This window comes from Mixophyes fleayi, unplaced genomic scaffold (assembly GCF_038048845.1).
Source record: "Mixophyes fleayi isolate aMixFle1 unplaced genomic scaffold, aMixFle1.hap1 Scaffold_40, whole genome shotgun sequence".
Taxonomy (NCBI): domain Eukaryota; kingdom Metazoa; phylum Chordata; class Amphibia; order Anura; family Limnodynastidae; genus Mixophyes; species Mixophyes fleayi.
In genome coordinates this window covers 725,781-750,720 of record NW_027447981.1, presented here as the reverse complement: position 1 = coordinate 750,720, position 24,940 = coordinate 725,781, and the positions used below count along the sequence as shown (strand labels likewise).

Genomic DNA, 24,940 nt, shown 5'->3' with positions numbered 1-24,940 from the left:
GGATATGCGTCTTTTCTATTCATTTTAAATAACACAGTATATAAATTAAGGGGGATAGAGGAGGTGGGTGAGAGATAATTGGATGTGATCCATCAGTTTGATTAGATAGAAAACATTTAGATTATTTACCTGGAGACGTCAACATACAATGATAAATCACCTGCTGTTAAGTTGGCAGCATTCACCATGTGGTAGATACTGCTCAAAAGTCTGACATAATAGAGATCTTTAAGGAAACAGTTTTTGTACTCAATGAAAGGCAGGATACACCAAAATAGTACAGAACATCTGTTTACCATTGAGAGCAAATATTTCTTCAATGACTGCAGTTGTAGCTGCCTCCACCTTTTTATAAAAGATGACCTGATCTCAGGAAGGGGAGTTCCTGGATAGTCAAGAGACTTCTAAATCTACTCCAGAAAATGAATATAATGGAATAAAGGCTGTAAAGTTCACTGAAATAATCCACAAATCCAATGCCATCAGAACGTTGGTCAAGGAAACTGTTATGCATATTTATGCTCATCCAAATCATTTTCAAAAGCAGACTCTCAGTTAAACACATACTTGCCATATCTGAGAGACTCCCAAAGTACGAGTGATCTTCCCGACCCCCGAGAGAGTCTGGTAATCCCGCTGAAGCCGGAGCCACCATGCCATTCCAGAGAGCTGTGGCCATTTTCTTATAGCGCTCCCCCTTCCTGGCCTGAGATTATATATATATATATATATATATATATATATATATATATGTATATTACACCTGGTTGTGAGGGACAAGCCCTTGGCCTACACTAGACACTCCCATGGTTAGAGCTGGACATGCCCCTTGATCTCAACAGAACAAGTCTCCTTCCTTACTTGCAAAATCTCCCTGAAGGTAGGCAAGTGTGGTTAAACATTATGTTCACTATTGATATAATAACTATCAATATGGTTCAAAAATTTTCACAAATCAAGTAAAATGATAGTCAACTAATACATCTGTTACCTGTTTATGCCTACTCCAAAATAATGTGAAGCTTTTGAGGCTTTTTTGTTGTATAATAAATTGACAATATTAGACTAGCATACAGTTCTTTAAATTATGTTTGCAATTTATCCTGTACCCGGCTATGATAGACTTTCTTGATTATTATTATTATCCTTTATTTGTTGAACTTCTATCTAAAGCAAAATATGTTTCTCTTGCCTACTCTTGTTTAATAATTGGCTCCAAAACTAGGCGAGTAAGGAGGCAGTTAGTATTTTGCTTATATTGCTGCAAGCAGTGTACCTTACTCTATGGTAGGGATTTTTTTTTATCCTTATTTATGCAAGTTCTATTAATCAACTCAGGATCAACTTAATTGACACTGAAGAAATTGCACAGTGAAACATATGAAACAATGTAGACTTGGTTTCTTATATTGAGAGCCTGACTCTAATAAAAGTAGTTATGTTTAATAAATAATCCTAATGTATATACAAACATCTATAGTTATCTAGACAGACTGAACATTTAAGACATAAGTACTGTAACCAATTGTAGAATTACAGTAACGAAGGTTGAAAAAAGTCAGGAGTTCTTCAAGGCTTTCCTAACTTCTAAGTGTGTGGATCCAGAAAAAGGGAGAACAACCCCCCCCCCCCCTTCCTCCTCCACACACACACACATTGCCATTTAGCCTCATAGGAGGAAAACAATTCCTTCTTGACTCAAAAATGTCAATTGGATAAAATACCAATATCGATTATCACCATAATCGACTCTACTTCTCATAGTTACAGATATCATCTAAAGTATATAATCCAACATAAATTACAGTGGCAGGCTATAATAAGTATCTTGGTATTCACCATTTTCCCTTGGTTTGTTTCTTCAGGCTGTTATTAATGATTTGTAATCCTGCAGTGTCATACACTACCATGGCAAGCACAGTCACATTGCAGGATATAGTAAGCAGAGTGTCTTTGGAATGCCCCTCTGACTGTTGTGCATACTGTAAAATCACCCCCCTCTGCCTTCACATGATGTACTAAGAGCTTCTGTGTAAATAGCAGCCATACTTTGCACCCTCCAGATAAATTTTGAAAACGAGATAATGATTCATGGGAGGACAGCTAAGATAAAATAATCAGATGCATGTTTAAAAAAGTACTTAATCTGCCAACTAAAAAGGAAAAAAAAAAGCTGGCTGTTTTAATCAGGTTATCTGCCTCTGAACCTTCTCGATTTCTTCTATGTTCTTTTTTTACAGTGAGGTACCCAAAACTGTACCGCTTACACAAGATGTGATATAACTTATGACTTCTGCAATATTTTTACACTGTTTGCATCACATGTATTCATGGCTTTTTTTATACCTTGCAGGATTTTATTTGCCTTTGCAGCCACTGCTTGGCACTATGAACGGCTACTCAGCTTTCAGTCAACTAGAATTCCTAATTCTTTTTCCATCTCAGTTTTCCTCAATTGTATTTGATTTAGCTGTGTATGTATCAAAATTACCATTACTTACCCATCTGTAAAACCATACAGTTATCTACATTTCACCAGTTCGCTATTTTGTCTAAATTTTTCTGTAGAAAGTTACTAACCTGCTTTATGTTAATAACCCTACATAGCTCAGTGTCATTGCCAAATATGGACACTTTTCTTTCAAGGTCATCTACAAGGTAATTAATAAAATGATTGAAAAGGACAGGGCCCAATACTGATCCGTGTTTCACATCACTAAGAACTATAGCCCAGTCTGAATATGTTACATTTATTAAGAAGAAAAAAAAATGATAACTGTGCTAAAAAAAAAACATTAACATTACAAACAAATATATCAATGGTGGGAAATAACTAAACAAACTTTAAGGATCAGAAAAACAAACAAAAAAACAAACATAAGAAAATATAATCAGTGCTAGTGGTGACACAGGCAAATAAACCAAATTATAAAAAAAACAAGTATATATTTTAATAAAGACCACAATATATATTATTAATAAGAAAAGACTCAAGCTTTCAAGTGTAGTGTTTATAAAATATAAACAACAATACAGTAGTTTTAGTCAGAGGACGTCAATACCTCTTTTTTTAAATTATGACAGGGCATTTTACTTTTGGTTTAATTTCTTGAATTTGTTTAAATTTGGTTTTACTTTTTGAACATGGCAAACGACTGTTGATTGGTCACATAATGCAAAAAAAAAAGTTCCAAGATGGAATTGTCCTTGGGCCCTCACACCCACCCTTATGTTGTTGAAATAGGACATACACACTTTAACAAACCAATCATTTCAGCGACAGGACCTACCAAACAACTTTGGCTGAAATGATTGGTTTGTTTGGGGCCCCACACCAAAAAAGCTATTCATCTCTCCTTGTACAGACTAAACGGGCTCTACTGAGGCAAGATGTCATCCTCATCCTCAACCTCTGATTCCTCTCCCCCTACAGTGTGTACTTCCTCCTCATCACACATTATCAATTCGTCCCCGCTGGACTCCACAACCACAGGTCCCTCTGTAGTATCTGGAGGGCAGTGCTGTACTTCATTGAGGAATTGATTATTCATTTTTATAAACATCATTTTTTCAACGTTGTGAGGAAGCAACCTCCTTCGCCGCTCACTGACCAGGTTCCCCGCTGCACTAAAAACTCTTTCCGAGTACACACTGGAGGGGGGACAACTCAGGTAAAATAGAGCCAGTTTGTACAGGGGCTTCCAAACTGCCTTTTTTTCCTGCCAGTAACAATATGGACTGTCTGACATGTCTACTTGGATGGTGTCAGCAAAGTAATCATCCACCATTTTTTCAATGGTGACAGCATCCAATGCAGCGAGAGTAGACATGTCTGCAATGGTTGGCAGGTCCTTCAGTCCGGACCAGATGTTATCAGCATCCCCGCCAGTGCCTCTTTTGGGAAAACTGAGCTTTTTCCTCGCAGCCATAGATGTGGAAGAAAATGAGGGTGGAGCTGTTGGCATGTCACGGTCCTCTTCAGAGGACAATCTCCTGACCAGAAGGTCTTTGCACCGCTGTAGACTTGTGTCTGCCGGAAACAGAGACACAACATACGCTTTAAACCGAGGATCGAGCACGGTGGCCAGAATGTATTCCTCTGACTTTAAAAGAGTGACCACCCTCGGATCCTGGCAAAGCGTACGAAGGGCTTCATCCACAAGAGCTACATGCTTTGTTGGATCGCAATGCTTTACCAGCTCCTCCCTCACTTTCTCCAGCTGCTTCTGCAACAGCCTGATCAGGGGAATCACCTGACTCAAGCTGGCAGTGTCGGAACTGACTTCTCGTGTGGCAAGTTCAAATGGCTGCAGAACCTTGCACAACACGGAAATCAGTCTCCACTGCGCTTGACTCAGGCGCATGCCCACTCCTTTGCCTATGTCGTAGGTGGCTGTGTAGGCCTGAATGGCCTTTTGCTGCTCCTCCATCCTCTGCAGCATATAGAGGGTGGAGTTCCAGCGCGTCACAACCTCTTGTTTGAGGTGATGGCAGGGCAGGTTCAAGCTTTTTTGATGTGCCTCTAGTCTGCGGTAGGCACTGGCTGAATGCCGAAAGTGTCCAGCAATTTTGCGCGCCACCGCAAGCATCTCCTGCACACCCCTGTCACTCTTGAGGTAATGCTGCACCACCAAATTAATGGTGTGGGCAAAACATGGGACGTGCTGGAAATTGCCCATATTTAATGCCCGCACAATGTTACTGGCATTGTCTGACACCACAAATCCCCATGAGAGTCTAAGTGGGGTAAGCCACTGGGAGATAATTTCCCTCATTTTCTCTAATATGTTGTCAGCATTGTGCCTGTTATTAAAGCCTGTAATACACAATGTTGCCTGCCTTTGCACGAGCAGCCATTTTGTAGTTGCTGCTACTGATGCAGCTGTTGCTGTTGCTGCGGAAGGGGATGCATCTACCCAGTGGGCTGTCACAGTCATATAGTCCTTCGTTTGCCCAGAACCACTTGTCCACATGTCCGTGGTTAAGTGGACAGTGGGTACAACCGCATTTTTTAGAGCACTGAGGACACTTGATCGTACTTCTCTGTACATTTTTGGTATCGCCTGCCTAGTGAAGTGGAATCTCGACGGGATTTGGTACCGGGGACACAATACCTCCATCAACCCTCTAAATCCCACTCCATTGATGGCGGACACCGGGCGCACGTCTAACACCAACATTGCAGTTACAGCCGCAGTTATACGCTTTGCAATAGGGTGACTACTATCGTATTTTGTGGTCATGGCAAACGACTGTTGGACGGTCAATTGTTTTGTGAAAGACTTAGCGGTCTTACGACTTCCCCTCTGGGAAGATGACCGACTAACAGCAGCAACAGCAGCAGTGGCAGTAGTAGGCGTACCGCTGCAGGATTCCTCGGATGAATCCCGTATTGAGGAGGACTCAGTCCGGCTGCTGACTTGGGCTGCAGGACTGAATCTGATGGAGATTGTGGAGGAAGTTGACGAGGAGGGTGTTGCTGGTGTGTATCCAACTGGACCACGGGATTTAGGTGTCCCTGTACCGATGAGGGTCCTAGCCCCAGTTCCTGAACTAACCACTGAACTATGAAGGTTATTCAGGTGACGTATAAGGGAGGATGTTCCTAGGTGGGCAAGATCCTTACCCCTGCTTATTTGAGCTTTACATAAGCTACATATGGCCATACATTGGTTGTCTGGATTTGGATAAAAATAACTCCAGACCGAAGAGGTGCATTTTTTGGTCTTCTGACCAGGCATGACGATGGGCTTTTTCATCCCATGGACATCAGCTGTTTCCCCCCCTGGTGCCTCATTTACAATAACCACATCACCATCCTCATCATCAAGTTCCTCCACAGCGCCAGCTACATCATCAATAGCCTCCTCCCGAGCCACCTCTTCCCGTACAGTGATGGGAAGGTCAGGCTTGACAACCACCAACACCCTTGAACTCGCCTTGGGGATTTGTGATAAGTTCTCTTTAGAAGGCAGAGTTGTTTGCTGTTTTGTTGCTGACAGCATAACTCTCTTCAATTTTTTGTAGGGGGGGGGAGGAGGAGGAGGGCTAAGATCTGTGGGTGAAGCTGAACCACTAGTCATGAACACGGGCCAGGGCCTAAGCCGTTCCTTGCCACTCCGTGTCGTAAATGGCATATTGGCAACTTTACGTTTCTCCTCAGATGATTTTAAGTTTCTCTTTTTGCTACTTTTTCTTAACTTGGGCTTTTTGGATTTTACATGCCCGGTACTACGAGATTGGGCATCGGGCTTGGAAGACGACGTTGATGGCATTTCATGGTTGGACACTTGCTGAATTGTATATGCATTGTATATACATAGGGTATATCCCTGGCTCATACACCGGTATGGCTCCCTTGGTTGTTAGAGTGCATGGTGCACTGGATACAGTAATGATTGGGACCCATATGCAGAGGGCGTGCTGCAAATGCTGGATGGAGTCACCTCTTCCCGTACAGTGATGGGAAGGTCAGGGTTCACAACCAACAACACCCTTGGACTCGCCTTGGGGATTTGTGATGTCATCTGTTTAGAAGGCAGAGTTGTTTGCTGTGTTGTTGCTGACAGCATAACTCTTTTAAATTTTTTGTAGGGGGGGGAGGAGGGCTTAGTTCCTTGGGTGAAGCTGAACCATTAGTCATGAACACGGGCCAGGGCCTAATCCGTTCCTTGCCACTGTGTGTCGTAAATGGCATATTGGCAACTTTACGTTTCTCCTCAGATGATTTTAAGTTTCTCTTTTTGCTACTTTTACTGAACTTGGGCTTTTTGGATTTTACATGCCCTGTACTAGGAGATTGGGCATCGGGCTTGCCAGACGACGTTGATGGCATTTCATCGTCTATGTCATGACTAGTGGCAGCAGCTTCAGCATTAGGAGGAAGTGGGTCTTGATCTTTCCCTACTTTATCCTCCAAATTTTTGTTCTGCATTATATGTAGCACAAGAGAGTGTACCCCGAAGCCACACACACTCGGCAAAGCCTTTAAAAATTATATGCGGCACAGGAGAGTACCACTGGACTGGAGTTATATAGCAGTACCACTGGACTTATACTGCAGAATCAGTGAAATTTGTAATATGGCAGTAACAACAATGGACTTATACTGCAGAATGAGTGAACTTTGTAATATTGCAGTACCACTGGACTTATACTGCAGGATGAGTGAACTTTGTAATATTGCAGTACCAATGGACTTATACTGCAGAATGAGTGAACTTTGTAATATTGCAGTACCACTGGACTTATACTGCAGAATGAGTGAACTTTGTAATATTGCAGTACCAATGGACTTATACTGCAGAATGAGTGAACTTTGTAATATAGCAGTACCACTAGACTTATACTGCTGAATCAGTGAACTTTGCAATATAGCATTACCAATGGACTTATACTGCAGCATTGTTTTGGGATATTTTTTTTTTTTTATAATTCCTTTTTTTGTTATTTTTTTTATAACTTTTTTTGAATTTTTTTATAATTTGGGAATAATGGGGAAATAACAATGCCCTTAGAAGGACAGAGCACAGGACACAGCACCACTGGACTGAACAGGACACAGCACAGGACCCAGCAGCACCACTGAACTCAGAAGGACAGAGCACAGGACACAGCACCACTGGACTGAACAGGACACAGCACAGGACCCAGCAGCACCACTGAACTCAGAAGGACAGAGCACAGGACACAACACCACTGGACTGAACAGGACACAGCACAGGACCCAGCAGCACCACTGAACTCAGAAGGACAGAGCACAGGGCACAGCACCACTGGACTGAGCAGAACACAGAGCACAGCACACCACAGAACTGAACAGCACGAGATATAGCAGGACAGAGGACCACCTAACACACCCTCCCTCTACCCTGATCAATGCCCGAGTGAAGATGGCGGCGACTAGCGGGGAATTTATAGGATCCGAGTATCGTGAGATCCGACAGCGGGATTATGACTCAGAGCCTCGGTTTCAGTTTTGCAATTGGCGGGAATACCCGGATCTGTCTCGGATCCGGCTCGTATCCGCAACGTTCGGGTGGGCTCGGATTTCAGAAATCCGAGTGCGCTCATCTCAACTATGAGCATGACCTAACTGTGATTGGCTGATGCTTGTGTCAGAGAGAGAGATTTCTATCTTGCAGGAAATAAGGATTGCACTCTACAAGGCCAGATGTCAACTCCCAAGCACTGAAGGTCATCATAAACAACTAAAGATGGAACACATTTGCGATTGAGCGTCAGTTGTCCGGCATGTTGATTGCACCATTCTTGCTTACCCATGCAGTGCTACCATTGAAATAGAAAATAGGGGAATGGTTCTTGTGGCAGGATCTGGTATGTCGGGATTGCCAAATTGTGTCACATATAAAGAAACATGGTCCATCAGTACAAGGAGTTTGGGGGGGTCACTATGCCTCTATTCAAACACAAAAGTGACTTCAATTCTGCCAAATATTCCTTACGTTCAGCTGGATGATTTTAATCAAACTCTTCTAAATTAGGACATAGATATTTTTGACATTAAGAGATCTACACAATTGTATGACTTTGTCATTTGACATCTAGCAGTCACCATTTTCAAAGTGTTTCTAAAGCTGTGGTTCTCTAAAGTCTGCTGTCTGATATAGTTGTCTTCCATGTGTACAGTATTATGTTTTTATTATAATGAACCCAATTCAATACAGCCCAAAAAAATGTACATTTATTGTGTCTAGTTTCCATTAACTGACCATGAAACAATAGTCAAGTCATAAAATTGTCCCAACAAAATTCAGTAGTTCACCTATTGTAGCAGTTTTTCAGGTTCCAATGTCCATATCTACCTACTAATGACATGTTAATATGGAGATGCAACACATGAAATTTGCATCAAAAGTGCATCTGTGGTTATACTGTATTTATAATTATAATTTAGCATATAACAGAAGCATATCTTTTCCAACTCTGTTTATCTCCTGATATTCTAGATTAACATTGAATCAAAGTTGAATGCCTAAAATTTGTTTCATACTCAGTAATAAGTTAAAACAATACATTTAATACATCAATACATTTTATCTTTAATAACGTATCAGCAGGCATCTTATACAAGTGTTACAAGCTGTAACAAACACATCTGACAAAGCAGGAAGAAGCGGGGTGTCGTAGGTGAAGTTTTGTTAGGCCGCCTGTCGACCATCAGTGCTTGGATTCATTATATATATTCATGAATAATAATGACAGGTCCAAATGATCAACAAAATACAGTATAAACACAAATAAAAATTGTACAAAGGACAAAATGTGGCAAAATACTTACTGCAACAGCTTCTAAAATTTGTTTCACGGCATCGGCAGCATCCCGCTCACTATAAAACCCTTTTTCCACAATTCTGCAAAGAAACCAACAGAGGGTCTGAGACTTGGCCACATCATATTTAATATAATGAACAGAAATGGAGGAAACACTCAAAGATCTAGCTTCATGGTTAAAACATTGGTGTAATGTACTTTAGAGTTTGGAGAAAAAGCTGCTGAAGGGTACAAATTGGCACCTGGATAAACCATTGTGATGCAAGGGGTGCAAATATTTATTTTTCATTTTGCAGATATGGAAAATACCGCTACTTGTGCAGCACCTTTATTTTAACACTGTGACTTAGGGTTGAGCTAGGCTGCGTGTTTCCAAGTCAAAATCTGTCCATACATTTTAAATTTTACCCATTTCCCCTCTAGCACAACATGGTTTAGCAAAGGTGTAAAATTGTACCACTTAACTGAGGCTTTTTGTTTATCACAGCTATAAGGTCCCTTTTTCATTTTGTTTCTACATCCTTGCAACACAAGTGACACTCTATATATTGATACTTGGCTTTAAAATCAACAGGATCTTCAGTTTTCTTTGCAATTACTTTTGCAGAGATTGATAACAATTGACAGTCTACATGACCTTAAATATTATTCATACTAAATTTTCTAATCACAGCATTCTATAACTATTTGGGACACAATGACAAAAAATATCAATGACCAGCTCTACTGTACCTGTCCTTTATCATCTTTTGTGTTTTATTACTGTTTGCTGGCGCTATATAAATAAATGCTGATGATGATGATGATGACATATCATCACACTGGAGTTGACCACTAGAGCAATGGCTATTCATCAGTGTGTCATTTATGTTATGTTTAAGGCAAAATACATTATACTTCAATAGATTTTGAAAAATTGTCATGATTTATTGGATCAAATGGCTCAATAATTGTGTCCTGTCCCCTAATATGGTGAGTATAAAAACAGCAGCCATTAAGCCAATATGATAATCATAGTTGGAGATGATGTGGTGAAATAATTTTGAGCTGTTACAGGGCGTTTTTCTTGCGATACAATTTTTCGAGTTCTGCTTTGACAGTCACATTATTTATCTCTGTGGTGTGGTAGTTGAAGGTGAAGGGATAGAACAAGCACAGCAAATAACTGCAAGATAGTAAACATATATAACAAACTTCCCCTACTTGTCACCAATATAATTCATAGTAGGAAAGACTTGTGTCATTAAGTCAATGCAGAATTGTGAACTGTCACAAAAAGCTTAGGGCCAGTGGTCTCCATCTTTAATGGGCTCAACGAGTATAACATTCTGATTCAAACCAGTTTGGTGTGTGTGTGTGCTTGAGTATGTGTACATGTGTGTGTGTAGGATCTATTACATTTCTATCTAAAGCGACTGCTTGGTGTTTAGCAAATGCTCTGTCGACTCCCCCCCATTGGACAAGAAGATCTGGGGCGTGATTCATTAAGGAACTTAAATTAAGAAGTTTCTTATTTAAGTCTCCTGGACAAAACCATGTTACAATGCAAGGGGTGCAAACTAGTTTTCTGTTTGGCACATAAGTTAAATACTGACTGTTTTTTCATGTAGCACACAAATATCAACTTTAAGTTTCAGAGTACAAATAAGCTATCAAGTATTTGTGTGCTACATGAAAAAACAGTCAGTATTTAACTTATGTGCAAAACAGAAAACTAATTTGCACCCCTTGTATTGTAACATGGTTTTGTCCAGGAGACTTAAATAAGAAACTTCTTAATTTAAGTTCCTTAATGAATCAGGCCCCTGGACTTTGCTTCCCTCTATCTTCACTTATCCCTGTTCAGTGAACAGCGGGTATTCTCCTTACCTCTCCTGGTGATGATTAGTTCAGGGTAAGATAAAGAGGTAGAGGTTTGTGTCTAGGGGTGAAGAAGTGCAGAAGCAGAGTTTGTCCAAAGACAACAGTAAGAGAGAATATGAAGAGCCATGTCTGGACTTATAAAGCTGAGACTGGAACTCCCAGAACTCTTACCACCCATGAATACATCATCGTACACATGTAACAATATTGTTTTAATATCTGCAATTTGTCCCAATTTATCACATGTGTAACCCTAAAATGATCAGAATGCATGACAATTATCCAATAAAAAATCAACAGGATTAATTTCAGGCATGATTGAAAATTCAGTCCTGTTGTTGGCCCCAATGTGATCCGACAAGTTGAACCAAGCAGTGAATATTAAGATCTGTCCAATTTTAAACTGATCATGGAACTTAGGTTAGGCTGAGCTGACAGTTCATCCAGTTCATGTGACCAGTGTAATTATTTCCTTCATCTCTAACTCAAATAGAACCTAAATAGAATGAACCTATTTGATTTTTAATTACTGAGGGAAGTCACTTTTGCTACTAGACTTAATTAGCTGTGTGTTGACGACAATGTAAGTATATAGTAGTATCACAAGAGAAAGAGCGCTCCTTCCCTTGTGGTATTTAAATTGTGTTTATAAAGAGCAGCAATGTAATTTACTACTGGGAGTGTTCAACATATATTCCTATTGAAGTATATAGTAGTGCTATAGCAGTGTGAAGGGATGTGAAGAATAGTTTGGGGGACAGTCTGATATTAGGACAATGTAATAGTAAAAAAAACAATAGCTCCAGCAAACTTTATTTTTGAATGAATGAAAGATGTTATCGTTGTCTGTCTATGGTCTACTTTTACTGCATTATTAAATTACTAATATCTGAAACTCATGCCAATTCAAATTCATCAAATCCAGCAGGACAACATTATATAATAGTGTTTCAAAATTAAAAAAAGTTGCGGAACAATATGGAAGATTCATATGTTGAATGGCTTATGTCTCCCCTAAAAAACACTATATTTCCTTTGCATTATAAGCCAGCCAGTATTTCCATAGAATACACTTTACAAACCTTATACTGTATATATATATCAAACTGAAAGGATCAAAATATATATTTTGGGGCCACTGGTAGAATATACATTAGATGTACTTTATTAGTTGTGTAGACGTCTTGGCTTCTATATAAGTCATAGTAATTTCTCCTCATTGACACTAACATAATAGCATCAACTTCATAGTAAACATTTTCGTTAACACCAACATATAGCTCCTGGAATGGAGGTGAAGCCCCAGTGTCTCATAGTTATATTTCATACTGCAAGTAGATAGGTTAGAAATAACTTTAGTATATGATTATCCTTCCACCAGAAGTAGTCAGAAATATAATCATATAGGAATGGGTTTTTTTATGTTGATTTCCCTTTCACTAAAAATACATGATGTTTTCTCTCTACTATGTGTAGCAAGTAGGCGCAGTATGCATTTTATGTGGCATCCCAAAACCAGTAAATGAAAACAAATTGTGTAAATGTTTCAAGCTTCCTCAGGGGCATTTAAGTGGTTAGCAATAGATACATTACAATTAGATTGCTTAGTGGAACACTGTGACTATGCACATATGGCAATCAGTCACTCATAAGAGATAAGAACTATGTTGATATAAGGCAGTCTACAGTACTTCCACTAGAAATTTAATAATTTACAATCAAATGTAAGGCTTTCAAAAATGTTACACTTAAGCTGAGTACACACTACAGCAGTGTTGCCTAACCTGTGACACTCCAGGTGTTGTGAAACTACAAGTCCCAGCATGCTTTGCCAATATATAGCAGCTTATTGCTGGAAGGGTGTGCTGGGACTTGTAGTTTCACATAACCTGGAGTGTCACAGGTTCGCCAACACTGCACTACAGGATATTACTACAGATGCGATTTCTGTAATGATTTTACTAATTGCTGAAAGTCCCGATGACCATGCAGATTTATCTGTACACACCTACAAAATTTACCTTCAGATCTGTGCGCTACATCTGTCATAACCATCTGCTGAAAACATGATCGTGGGAGCATACACACTAATGCAATATCGGACCTAACAGTTGTTTATCATGTTAGTGGCATGATAATTGGTTGAAAAACCGGTAGTGTGTATACAGCTCTATCCTCCATCTCTATCCAGTAATGAAGAAAACTACCGAAACACATAGCGAATTAGAAAGGTACTAGTCAAGAACATAACATAAAGGTTAATTTCACTGTCAAGGAGTTTTTCCCATGGGTTAAATTTGTAATATATGCCCTACGTGCAATCCTAATAATGTTGGTTCACAATGTCTGCCTCCACAGTGTGGGATGAGTGCATTTACATAATAACTGAAGCTGCAACACTGGTTGTCCGTAGAGGTCAATGTATTATAGAAATTGTTAGTTGTATTGAGGAGCTCTACAAAACTAATGTTGCTTTTAAACTGAATATTGCTTTCATATGAAAACTCCTCAATTGTTGAAGATTTCGTAACAATTCAAAGGTCATTATTAAGATAAACTAGATATAAAATACTTATCGACTAAGCTTACTCGTGTAATCAATCAAACATAAACATTTTTTTTTTTCTGTGGCATTGCTTCCACAGCTTCAGTTATTTTTACTTAGAGGTTAGATGGAAATTAGTAACATTAGTCAAATTGAATATGATATTTAAGTATTATTACCATTTATTTATATAGCGCTGGCATATTGCCTAACACTACATCAAGGGAAGAACATGCAAACTTCATGCAGACAGTACCCTGGTCATAATTGAACATAAACCCCATGTGATTAGGGATGGTAATAATTATATAAATATAGCCAAATCTTAACATTACACTATTACATCATACTTGCCAACTTTCCCGGAATGTCCGGGAGACTCCCGAATTCTGTGTGGGTCTCCCGGACTCCCGGGAGAGTATGACAGTCCCCCGCATCTGCCCATTTCCTAGTGAAGTGGGCAGAATTAAATCCAAAATGCCGCGATTCACCGCCCCCGCTGTAAAATGACGCGTTTGCGTCATTACGTCACGGGGCATTTGGCCCCGCTCCCTGCACGCCCACCTGCCCCCAGCAGCTCCCGGATCATACTTGCCATAAGTTGGCAAGTATGTATTACATACAATTCCAGCATATACAGTTCAGAACTCAATGTCATTTTCTGAATACATCATTTCATATGAATTAAGATCATAAAATTACCTTTATGTTGGGCTCCATTTGTGATTCCTTTGGAGCCAGTAAATATTAACCATTAAGTACCAGGAGAAAATGACAACATAGAAAAAAATTTGGTAAAGGAAGTGTTATTTGATTATACAACATTTACTGACTAATACATTTATAATGTGTTTTCTTGAACTCTAATTCCTCAACCACCTGCTAGAGGCCAAAATCTGCCAATCAAAGAAAGCTGAGCAAATTCATACATCACTCACCTGTCAAACAGTTCACCTCCTGTCACAAGTTCAAGAACAAGACTAATTTCTGTAGGGGTCTCAAAGATCTCCTTCAATTTTATCTACAAGTAAATTGCATTAAAATATCATTACTCCAGAGTATGATTATCGGACAGAGAACATTGATGTAGTATACACTGTATTTTTACAAAATGTAAGACACAGTAAAAAATTATTTCATTTTAGCTATTGATAACATAATTTATTTATTAAATATATTTAACACACTAAGTGACCAGTTTACTAATGTGAAATTTTAAATTAACATTTTTTGCTCAGTTGTACAAGTCTCCCTTAAAGGGTTTTAGATTACCACCGCCCTTAAATTACTTGATATGAAGAAGATTATACATATTATACCAAATTACATCAGAGTGTAATCATGAAAATAATCTTCCTGAAATATCTATATCTGCACTAATAATAATAATAATATTATCAATATCAAAATATGTTTTATAAGTTACTTATCGATCTCTTGTCTCAGCATATTGATAGAAGTCCCATATTATACATGTCATGATTAGTTACATTTTATGTTCTTAATAATACTAAAGCTAATTTGCAAGGCAGAAACAAATATGATACTTATTTGCATAAAAGCACAAAGAAATACCATCTCATTACTTAAAATTAACATTTTTAAAATGTTTTTTGTTTAATAGCAACAAAAACCACACACTTACAATATTTGGATGTGAAAGGCGCAGAAGGACCCCGATTTCTGTTCGCACAATTTTCTTATCTACCTGGTTGAAAAAATACAAGGAGATAATAGGCGACAATTGTAATGACAGAAGCATCAATACCAATAAGACAGGTAATTAGATCTCCTCAGTTACTATCACTCCTAATGCCTCATAATGTATTAACTATACCGAATTATATTCAGTAAAAGAGTATTACTAACACTCTATAGTGTTTTGCATATGTTTTTGTTATGGGTATATGCATTATTAAGTATCTAATCCAGGCTGGAGCTACAATGCAAAAATCTATGGCAATATAGAAAACGGACTTATATTATTATTTGATGTATGCAGATAATATTTTATATATTTACACCATGACATTGTTATAGTACTACACTATTAGCAGCCTTTGGCTTTGTTCAAATCTTTGTTTCTATAGATCTATATTTTACTGGTTGAGGAGATACCAGGTTAAGCAACTACTGGACTTATCGATATCTTGAATAACTTGTGAATTGTTATATGAGCACTGTTTTTGAGGACAGAGAGAGAGAGAGAGAGAGAGAGAGGGGGGGGGAGAGAGAGAGAGGGGGGAGAGAGAGAGAGGGGGGAGAGAGAGAGGAGGGGGAAGGGCGAGAGAGAGAGGGGGGAAAGAGAGAGAGTGCTAAAAAACTTTATGCATATGACTAGTATGTTCATTTTTAATACTTTACCATTTCATGATGTCATGTCCTTGTCAATTACAAAATACAAATTACAAATACTTTGTGTCATGCTGGTTAGGGAGATTAATACCATAATGTCTCTTCCTGCCAAAATCCTGAATGAGCAGTTACAGATATACCAAAATCCCTGTTACTCTGTAAAGGAAGAGCAGTTGGACCGAGGAGGAAAGACAACATGTGATCCATGATTCAACCGAATATATATATATATATATATATATATATATATATATATATATATATATATATATATATATATATATATATATATATATATATCTCTAATATAAAAGCCTAGTGGCGAGTGTTAGTCTGTGTGTGTGTGGAAAAAAAAACAAACAAGCTGCAGCGCCACCTGCTGGGTGGAGTTATACACTGACCTACTAAATTCTTAGTGTGTGTGGAAAAAAAAACTCAGAAAGGGCTGAAATTTGGTATACTAAGATGTTTTTAATTTGTTAATTGTTAAAAGTGTTTATAAAGATTTAAAAAAAATATATATATTTCTTGAAGGAGAAGTGACAGTTGGGAGTGGTTGGTGGTTGCCGGGGGTGACAGTTGGGAGTGGTTGGTGGTTGCCGAGGGTGACAGTTGGGAGTGGTTGGTGGTTGCCGGGGGTGACAGAGCGAGAGGAGTGTGATACTCAGGACCGCTGAGAGAGATCCCTGTGTCTGGATAGACATCTGAATAGATGTGGCAATAAAGATGAAGGATGAGGTGATGGAGAAGAATGATGAGGTGGTGACATGTGGACAAAACCACGTTAAAAAAGGGCGCTTGCGTCGGGAAGTAACGCTCTTCCCCTGAGGAGGCCTGGGCTAGGCCCAAATGCATGATAAGAACCTTTTTAACACCTTAAGTAGCTTGATTTGATTAGAATGCATGAGTATCATGCACGTGTTAACTTGTATATATATATATATATATATATATATATATATATATATATATATATATATAGTGCAGCTAAACAAATCTCAATAAGATTTCTGTAAATATATATTTAGTAGTTTTAACTGCCAATGTAGAATTGTATCATGTAATATTATTAGTTTTGATCTAGACATCATAGCTTGGTAATTATCACGCCAGCCTACAATTGTTTGGAGTGAAATATACCTTAGGAATTTAAATTGGCATCAAAAATATATTTTTCACAAAGACACATTTTAAAGCATTACCCCATAAAACTAATTTAGGAACCTGAAAGACCGTACGGGGGGAATTCAATTCCCCCGAAGTACTGCCGCACTAAAACTTTCTGCTCGTAGCTCCCTGAGCTGCGAGCAGAATGCCGGGTTAAAACTACCGTAATAACAGTAATTACGCGCACTATTACCGCAATAGCACATGCCGCGTTACTTTTAACAGTAACGCGGCCAAATGAATTTCCCCCTACATCTCCTATCTTAGTACATGTTGTCTATGTAACAAATGACTGAAATAACCACATACTTCACCAAAATTTCCAGACATGATTTACTGAAGAACATGCTATCAAAACTGTGTTGTGAAATGTAAAAAAAAATTACATTTTGTAGGTATTAAAATGTTGCTCAAGTAAAATGGACTTTTCTAGGCAATTAGTAATTGATATATATCTAGTGTCAAATAAAAACAAGCTATTGTATATATACAACATTTGTACAATCCTTTGATACAACAAGCAATTTGCAATAACAGGATAGAACACACAGTAACCCTTTGATACATAATACATGCCTCACCTGCATTTACTTATGCGTGTACCCAAGGAGAACAAAATACATTGCATGAGCTGTTTCCAGCTTGTTGTTAGACTAAAATTACCATTGTGTTGGATGTCTTATAAACCAGAGCAATCAAGAGTGATTTGAGAACAAAAATGCAATTTTTCCTAAGCTACAATGTTCTCCGTGTATATTGCTCAGACACTTCCAGTTGCTTTCCATTTCAAAATTCATGTCATTTTATTTACTTCCTTCCAGACAGTATCAGAACAGATCTCCAAATTTTATTAACTAAAATAACAAAAGCAATCTAAAATGAGCCAAGCTGTTTGCATGGAATATATTTGCTTTACAAATATATATGTAACAATTTGTATAGCCCAGCAAAACTTCACAAACTCTGTTTTAATTGTTTGCCACCAAATCTCATTACTTTAGACTAATGATGGGCAACCTTCAGAAAAGTGACATATTCATTTCACAGATTAAAAAACAGCCCCAAAACGACCATGGCACACTCACCACCCAATCTTGTTCCAAATTTCCACTACCTGCCACAAAATGCCTCCGCAAGCACTAAAACCCCTGCATGCCCTCAAATCCCACATGTACTCCAAAATTCCATCACATGCCAGTCAGACCTCCACACATATCATTCAGATCACATGCCACCTAGTCCTCCACACATGTCATTCAGATCACAAGCCACCTAGACCTCCACACGTCATTCAGATCACATGCCACCTAGACCTCCACACATGTCATTCAGATCACATGCCAGCTAGACCTCCACACGTCATTCAGATCACATGCTTCCTAGATCTCCACCCGTCATTCAGATCACATGCCACCTAGACCTCCACATGTCATTCAGATCACATGCCACCTAGACCTCCACATGTCATTCAGATCACATGCCACCTAGTCCTCCACACATGTCATTCAGATCACATGCCACCTAGTCCTCCACACATGTCATTCAGATCACATGCCACCTAGACCTCCACACATGTCATTCAGATCACATGCCACCTAGATCTCCACACATGTCATTCAGATCACATGCCACCTAGATCTCCACACATGTCATTCAGATCACATGCCACCTAGATCTCCACACATGTCATTCAGATCCCATGCCACCTAGTCCTCCACACATGTCATTCAGATCACATGCCACCTAGTCCTCCACACATGTCATTCAGATCACATGCCACCTAGTCCTCCACACATGTCATTCAGATCACATGCCACCTAGTCATCCACACATGTCATTCAGATCCCATGCCACCTAGATCTCCACACATGTCATTCAGATCACATGCCACCTAGACCTCCACACATGTCATTCAGATCCCATGCCACCTAGTCCTCCACACATGTCATTCAGATCCCATGCCACCTAGACCTCCACACATGTCATTCAGATCCCATGCCACTTAGACCTCCACACGTCATTCAGATCACATGCCACCTAGACCTCCACACATGTCATTCAGATCCCATGCCACTTAGACCTCCACACGTCATTCAGATCACATGCCACCTAGATTTCCACACATGTCATTCAGATCACATGCCACCTAGACCTCCACACATGTCATTCAGATCACATGCCACCTAGACCTCCACACACATCATTCAGATCACATGCCACCTAGATCTCCACACATGTCATTCAGATCACATGCCAGTCAGACCTCCACACATGTCATTCAGATCACATGCCACCTAGACCTCCACACGTCATTCAGATCCCATGCCACCTAGACCTCCACACGTCATTCAGATCACATGCCACCTAGATCTCCACACATGTCATTCAGATCACATGCCACCTAGACCTCCACACATGTCATTCAGATCACATGCCACCTAGACCTCCACACATGTCATTCAGATCACATGCCACCTAGACCTCCACACATGTCATTCAGATCACATGCCACCTAGACCTCCACACATGTCATTCAGATCACATGCCACCTAGATCTCCACACATGTCATTCAGATCACATGCCACCTAGATCTCTACATGTCATTCAGATCACATGCCACCTAGATCTCCACACATGTCATTCAGATCACATGCCACCTAGATCTCTACATGTCATTCAGATCACATGCCACCTAGATCTCCACACATGTCATTCAGATCACATGCCACCTAGATCTCTACATGTCATTCAGATCACATGCTATCTAGACCTCCACACATCATTCAGATCACATGCCAGTCAGACCTCCACACATGTCATTCAGATCACATGCCACCTAGACCTCCACACATGTCATTCAGATCACATTAGATTGCCTGGATACGAGGGTCACAAAACAGTAATATTTCCCACTTAGAGCGTTTGTAAGAGTTGTAGAACATATGTTTTATATCTTTTCGGCAGACGGTTATGACAGATGAAGATCACAGATCAGAAGGTCAATCTTGTAAAATGTGTATAGTGTGTACACATGAATCGACATGCTGATCGGGACTTTCAGTTGTTGGTAAAATCGTCACCGATATTGCATCATGAGAAGTTTTCAGTAGTGTGTACTACCCAAAGAAATGAGAGAAAAAAGAAAGTATGATCAGAGCACTGTAAAGTAAATACTGAGCGGGCAGCAAGATGGCTTAGTGGTTAGCACCTCTGCCTCACAGCCCTTCGGTCATGAGTTCTATTCCCAACCATGGCCTTATCTGTGTTGAGTTTGTATGTTCTCCCTGTGTGTGCGTGGGTTTCCTACCACGCTCCAAAAACATACTAGTAGGTTAATTGGCTGCTATCAAATTGACCCTAGTCTCTGTGTGACTGTATGTTAGGGAATTTATAGATTGTAAGCTCCAATGGGGCAGGGACAGATGTGAGCAAGTTCTCTGTACAGCGCTGTGGAATTAGTGGCGCTATATAAATAGCTGATGATGATGAGTGTCATAAAAAGCTCTAACTTAATAAAACATAAACATTTTCACTATCCAATTAATCAAACGTTATCAAACAAGATCTCAGCTCTTATTAAGCCTTCCCTGTAACAGCTACAAAAGCAACATATGCTGTTTTAAAATGTATAATTCACAACCTCTTAATTTCTTATCTCTACCTTAGGAGTGTTAGCATGTGGATACATTTTCCTTACTGAAAACCAGGGCAAACAAACTAATGCATCATTTCAATATTTTTCCTACAACTGGTTATCCTTGCCTGTCAAGTAAACATTACCCACAGATTACTTTATGGTTTATGTGTTACGATAAGCTTCAGATCAGGGGTGGAACTTGGCACTACTGCCTCTTGGGCCCCCTGCTTTGCTGTCAGAAGAGTGGAGCAGGGGCATGTGTAGAAGGTGCCAGCACTATGCAATTTTGAGAGCTGAGTGAGGCTTAGAGAAGGCAACCTGAGCACCCCCCCTGTCTGTGCCCATAGAGACCACACTCCCTGCAGTGCTGGTAGTTCAGAAACTGCTCTAGAATCTAAATTCATAAATTAAAAGTGTAGTTAAGTACACAAGACAGATACAACTTTCTAACTTGATAACTGTTTTTTTATTTCTAATCTGTACTTTTTGCATAGATAGGTGACAAGATGGAAAACTGGATGGATGGTTACAGGCCTTTCCATGTATAGCCATAGTATAAATTGGACACCTGGCTCTTTTGTGATTTTGTGGGTGTTTGGGGTGGTGCACTTTCCAAGCTGTAAAGACATCTGTCTTTGGATAAGGAAGCAATAGTATGTAACTTGTCTCAGGGAGGGTTGTTTTAAACATCCATGGAAAGACATAAACACAATTTAGTAAATTTAGGATTTTGAGACATTAGTGAACAGGCAGATAGCTGCATCTAACAGAACACCAAAATTGACCCAAAACACTCAGAGCTTTATCTTTGAAAAGCTGCAATGAAAGCTTAAAAGTTAGTTGAATCAATTCAGTTTGATAAATAGACTGTGTGGGCTCGGTGCCATCATATATATTTAATAGAAAATGAATAGTGACACTTCAATTTTCCAGGTCGAGCTGCCTGGTGAATTAAAATGTAGGGTAGTATATTTCAGGATAAGTAGGGGTGTCCTTCATTCTGCTAGTGGAGAATGAGGTTTCAAATAGAAGTGGAAAAAAAACCCAATATTACAAAAATGATCAAACCAAATATATTTTTTACAGGCTGAATTATTTACTATGTAAATCATAAGCAAGTTATGACTGCCCAGTTCATGGTGAGACCTATCTGCTGTATTCTCTTTACCATTCTTATCTTTGTATGTGTATGTCATTTAAATGATGATAGGAGTATGTATGTAGGGATAAATATGCGATGAGTGTGGTAAATACACTAATAATAAATAATAATAGTAATTAATAATAATAAATGAGAATAAGAGTTCACAGAGTAGCATGAACCCTAGGTTTTTGAGATCCTCTCTATTCACCAAAACATCCAAACATTCCGCTTTCAAAGCCAAGATTACTATGTTTGGATTAGTATCTATGGTAACTGTCATCACAATTTAAGTAATTAGATTCATTTAATAATATACAGTATTTGCATATATTTGTAACTAAACCTTCTGGCTTGCGGATTTGAATGTGCAACTCTTGTGGGATGTTTACTTTACATATATTATAGATTGGGTTGTAGACTATGAATTATGTAGGTTTGGCCAAAGAGAAACTTTTCCAATTTGTAAGAGTCGGAGCCATGGCACTAACCTACATTACAGCGTGCTGAATTAAGTTTTAGAATTTTAGGGAACGTTTTTATTTTGGAAAAACTCAGACATGAACGTTAAAGAGTGAGTCACAGTAGGAAAGACTTACAATTTTCACAACACATATTGTAAATAATGCCGTCACTAGTTTAATGGGAATTATTATGAATAAAGTTTTCTATACAAAGAGTTAACTTACAGTTTTCTTTAACATTTTGACTGCGTAAGGCTTCTGGGTTCCTTTCTGCCTGCATCTGTACACGACCGACGTTGCACCCCTAAAAGAAGGAGAGGCGGTAAGCAACTATGTTATAATAATACAATACTCACATGTTAAGTATATTCAAACTGAAAATCACATTTCATGTTGGATCTTGAGGAAAAACATTGTTCTCCGACTTGTTTGATGCACCATGTCTTAGCACAGGGTAATTTTTCTTAAAGTGGAAGTATCATTTCAGCAAATTATTTTATTTTGTTGTTACAGTAAATACATCGGATTCCATTTTCTTAATGAGAAATGATGCTGTGAATACGTTCAATGTTCTCCCTACAATTACGGATTCATAAACATTTACACGCTACTGCTCTCCAAATTCACATACATCACAGCATGTCATTATCTCTTCACAGCTCAAGGACCATGTTCATCTCAAGCATTACAGGTACAGGTAGAATGGCAGGACAGTACATTTGTGATGAGTTCCTTACAACATATACAGTATTCTTGTGATGTACAGTAGTTGTGTCTAAGAGCCTTCTGAACCTCAAGCTCTCATTACTATCTTCTTCTGTCTAACCTCTCCCCTGCCGTCCTCTTCTCCTCTTCACAAGGCTTCTTCACTAGCTGTACTATACCTCATCATCACCATCATCATCACCATTTATTTATATAGCGCCACTAATTCTGCAGCGCTGTACAGAGAACTCACATCAGTCCCTGCCCCATTGGAGCTTACAGTTTAAATTCCCTAACACACACACACACTAGGGTCAATTTGTTAGCAGCCAATTAACCTACCAGTATATTTTTGGAGTGTGGGAGGAAACCGGAGCACCCGGAGGAAACCCATGCAAACACAGGGAGAACATACTAACTCCTCACAGAGAAGGCCGTGGTCGGGAATTGAACTCATGACCCCAGTGCTGTAAGGCCTCCCTACTGATGAGAAACTGAATACTTAAAAGGTCAACTGAAAATTAAGCTCCCAAATGTTGTGCATTTCATACCAAGCAAACCTCTTAATACTTTCATGGAGCTCGCCTTACATGGCATTCTAATAAACAATGAACAAGTATATAACACTTGTATATAGTCAATATGCCGTTCTTCAGCCCCTTACTGAGAATTCAGGCATGTTGCAGAACTCCTCTAACACTTGCACAACAAACCTGCCCAAATCAAGTGTTAATTACAGACGCCACTGAAAGTCTGTAGCTCTGAGCTCTTCATTTTAGTAAATGTGATACTAAACAGAGCAATTGTTTTCGCTAATAAGATGTCTCATGGCTTAACTGTAGCTATAAAAAGAAGTCTAAAAAATGTTCACAAATATAATTGTTTGTGTTTAGAATTTTATGTTTTATGTTAGTCATTTAGCTTGCTTTATTATTTCACCCAGTCTTAACATGTATACGGCAAATAGAATAGGAGATAGGATAGAGCCCTGTGGACCACCGCACAGCAGTGGCACTGGTGCAGATGAGTATACTCCTTAAGATACTCTATGTGACCTGACAGTGAGAAACAATTTGAACCAACTAAGGACTGTACAATCCAGTCCACAGAAATTTTTCAGGAAATTTATTAAAATCCCATGGTGCACAGTATGAAATGATGAAGAGAGGTCCAGGTGGATTAAATCAAATACCTATTAAACTCACTTGTGAGGATGAAAAATATACATTTATATAATATTTTCAATATGAATGTGGCAGATCTTCACAATAGAGAGATGCAATTCATTTCTGCTTTATTGTACCACTTCTTTTAAAATGTGGGTGTTTTGTTGATAACTGACTGCAAGCCCTTGGGAGGTTTCAAAATGTTTGGACCCTCATGCACAGAAATCCACTAATAGATCACCGGGCATGTGAACTGCCAGAAGTGTTTTATTGCTGCTAAATTTGTGCTGAATCAATTGGAGTTATCTGAGGAATTTAATTTGCAACCGTTACGCTTATATTCTGGAGGAGGAGGCACAGTTTCAAAAAGTTTTCATTGATTTATAATTAGGATGGTCTGGTGTCTAATATTTATTTATGTTTGCACTGCTCCACTACAATTGTGTTTAACTCCCTGAGTTGTCAGGGAACCCCCTGGTTGCAGATGCCACATCATTATAAACACAAATATCTAGCCATCACATTTTTATTAGCAATTATAGCAGCAGGGGCAAACGCAGGATTTTTAAGGGGGGGTTACCAAATAGTTGAATTCGGAACAA

At 39.0% G+C, this 24,940-nt stretch overlaps 1 protein-coding gene across 1 annotated transcript; it reads right to left on the bottom strand.

Annotated features, from left to right (window-relative positions):
• Positions 1-9,301: 9,301 nt before the first annotated feature.
• Positions 9,302-22,791, bottom strand: LOC142134128 (calcium/calmodulin-dependent protein kinase type IV-like; the record flags this gene model as incomplete). Its single annotated transcript, XM_075194482.1, has 4 exons — positions 22,693-22,791; positions 15,348-15,410; positions 14,641-14,723; positions 9,302-9,374 (listed from the first exon to the last, which is right to left on the bottom strand). Coding segments are annotated over exons 1-4 (234 nt in total), but the record flags the coding sequence as incomplete, so codon positions are not given.
• Between the last annotated feature and the right edge of the window lie 2,149 nt (positions 22,792-24,940).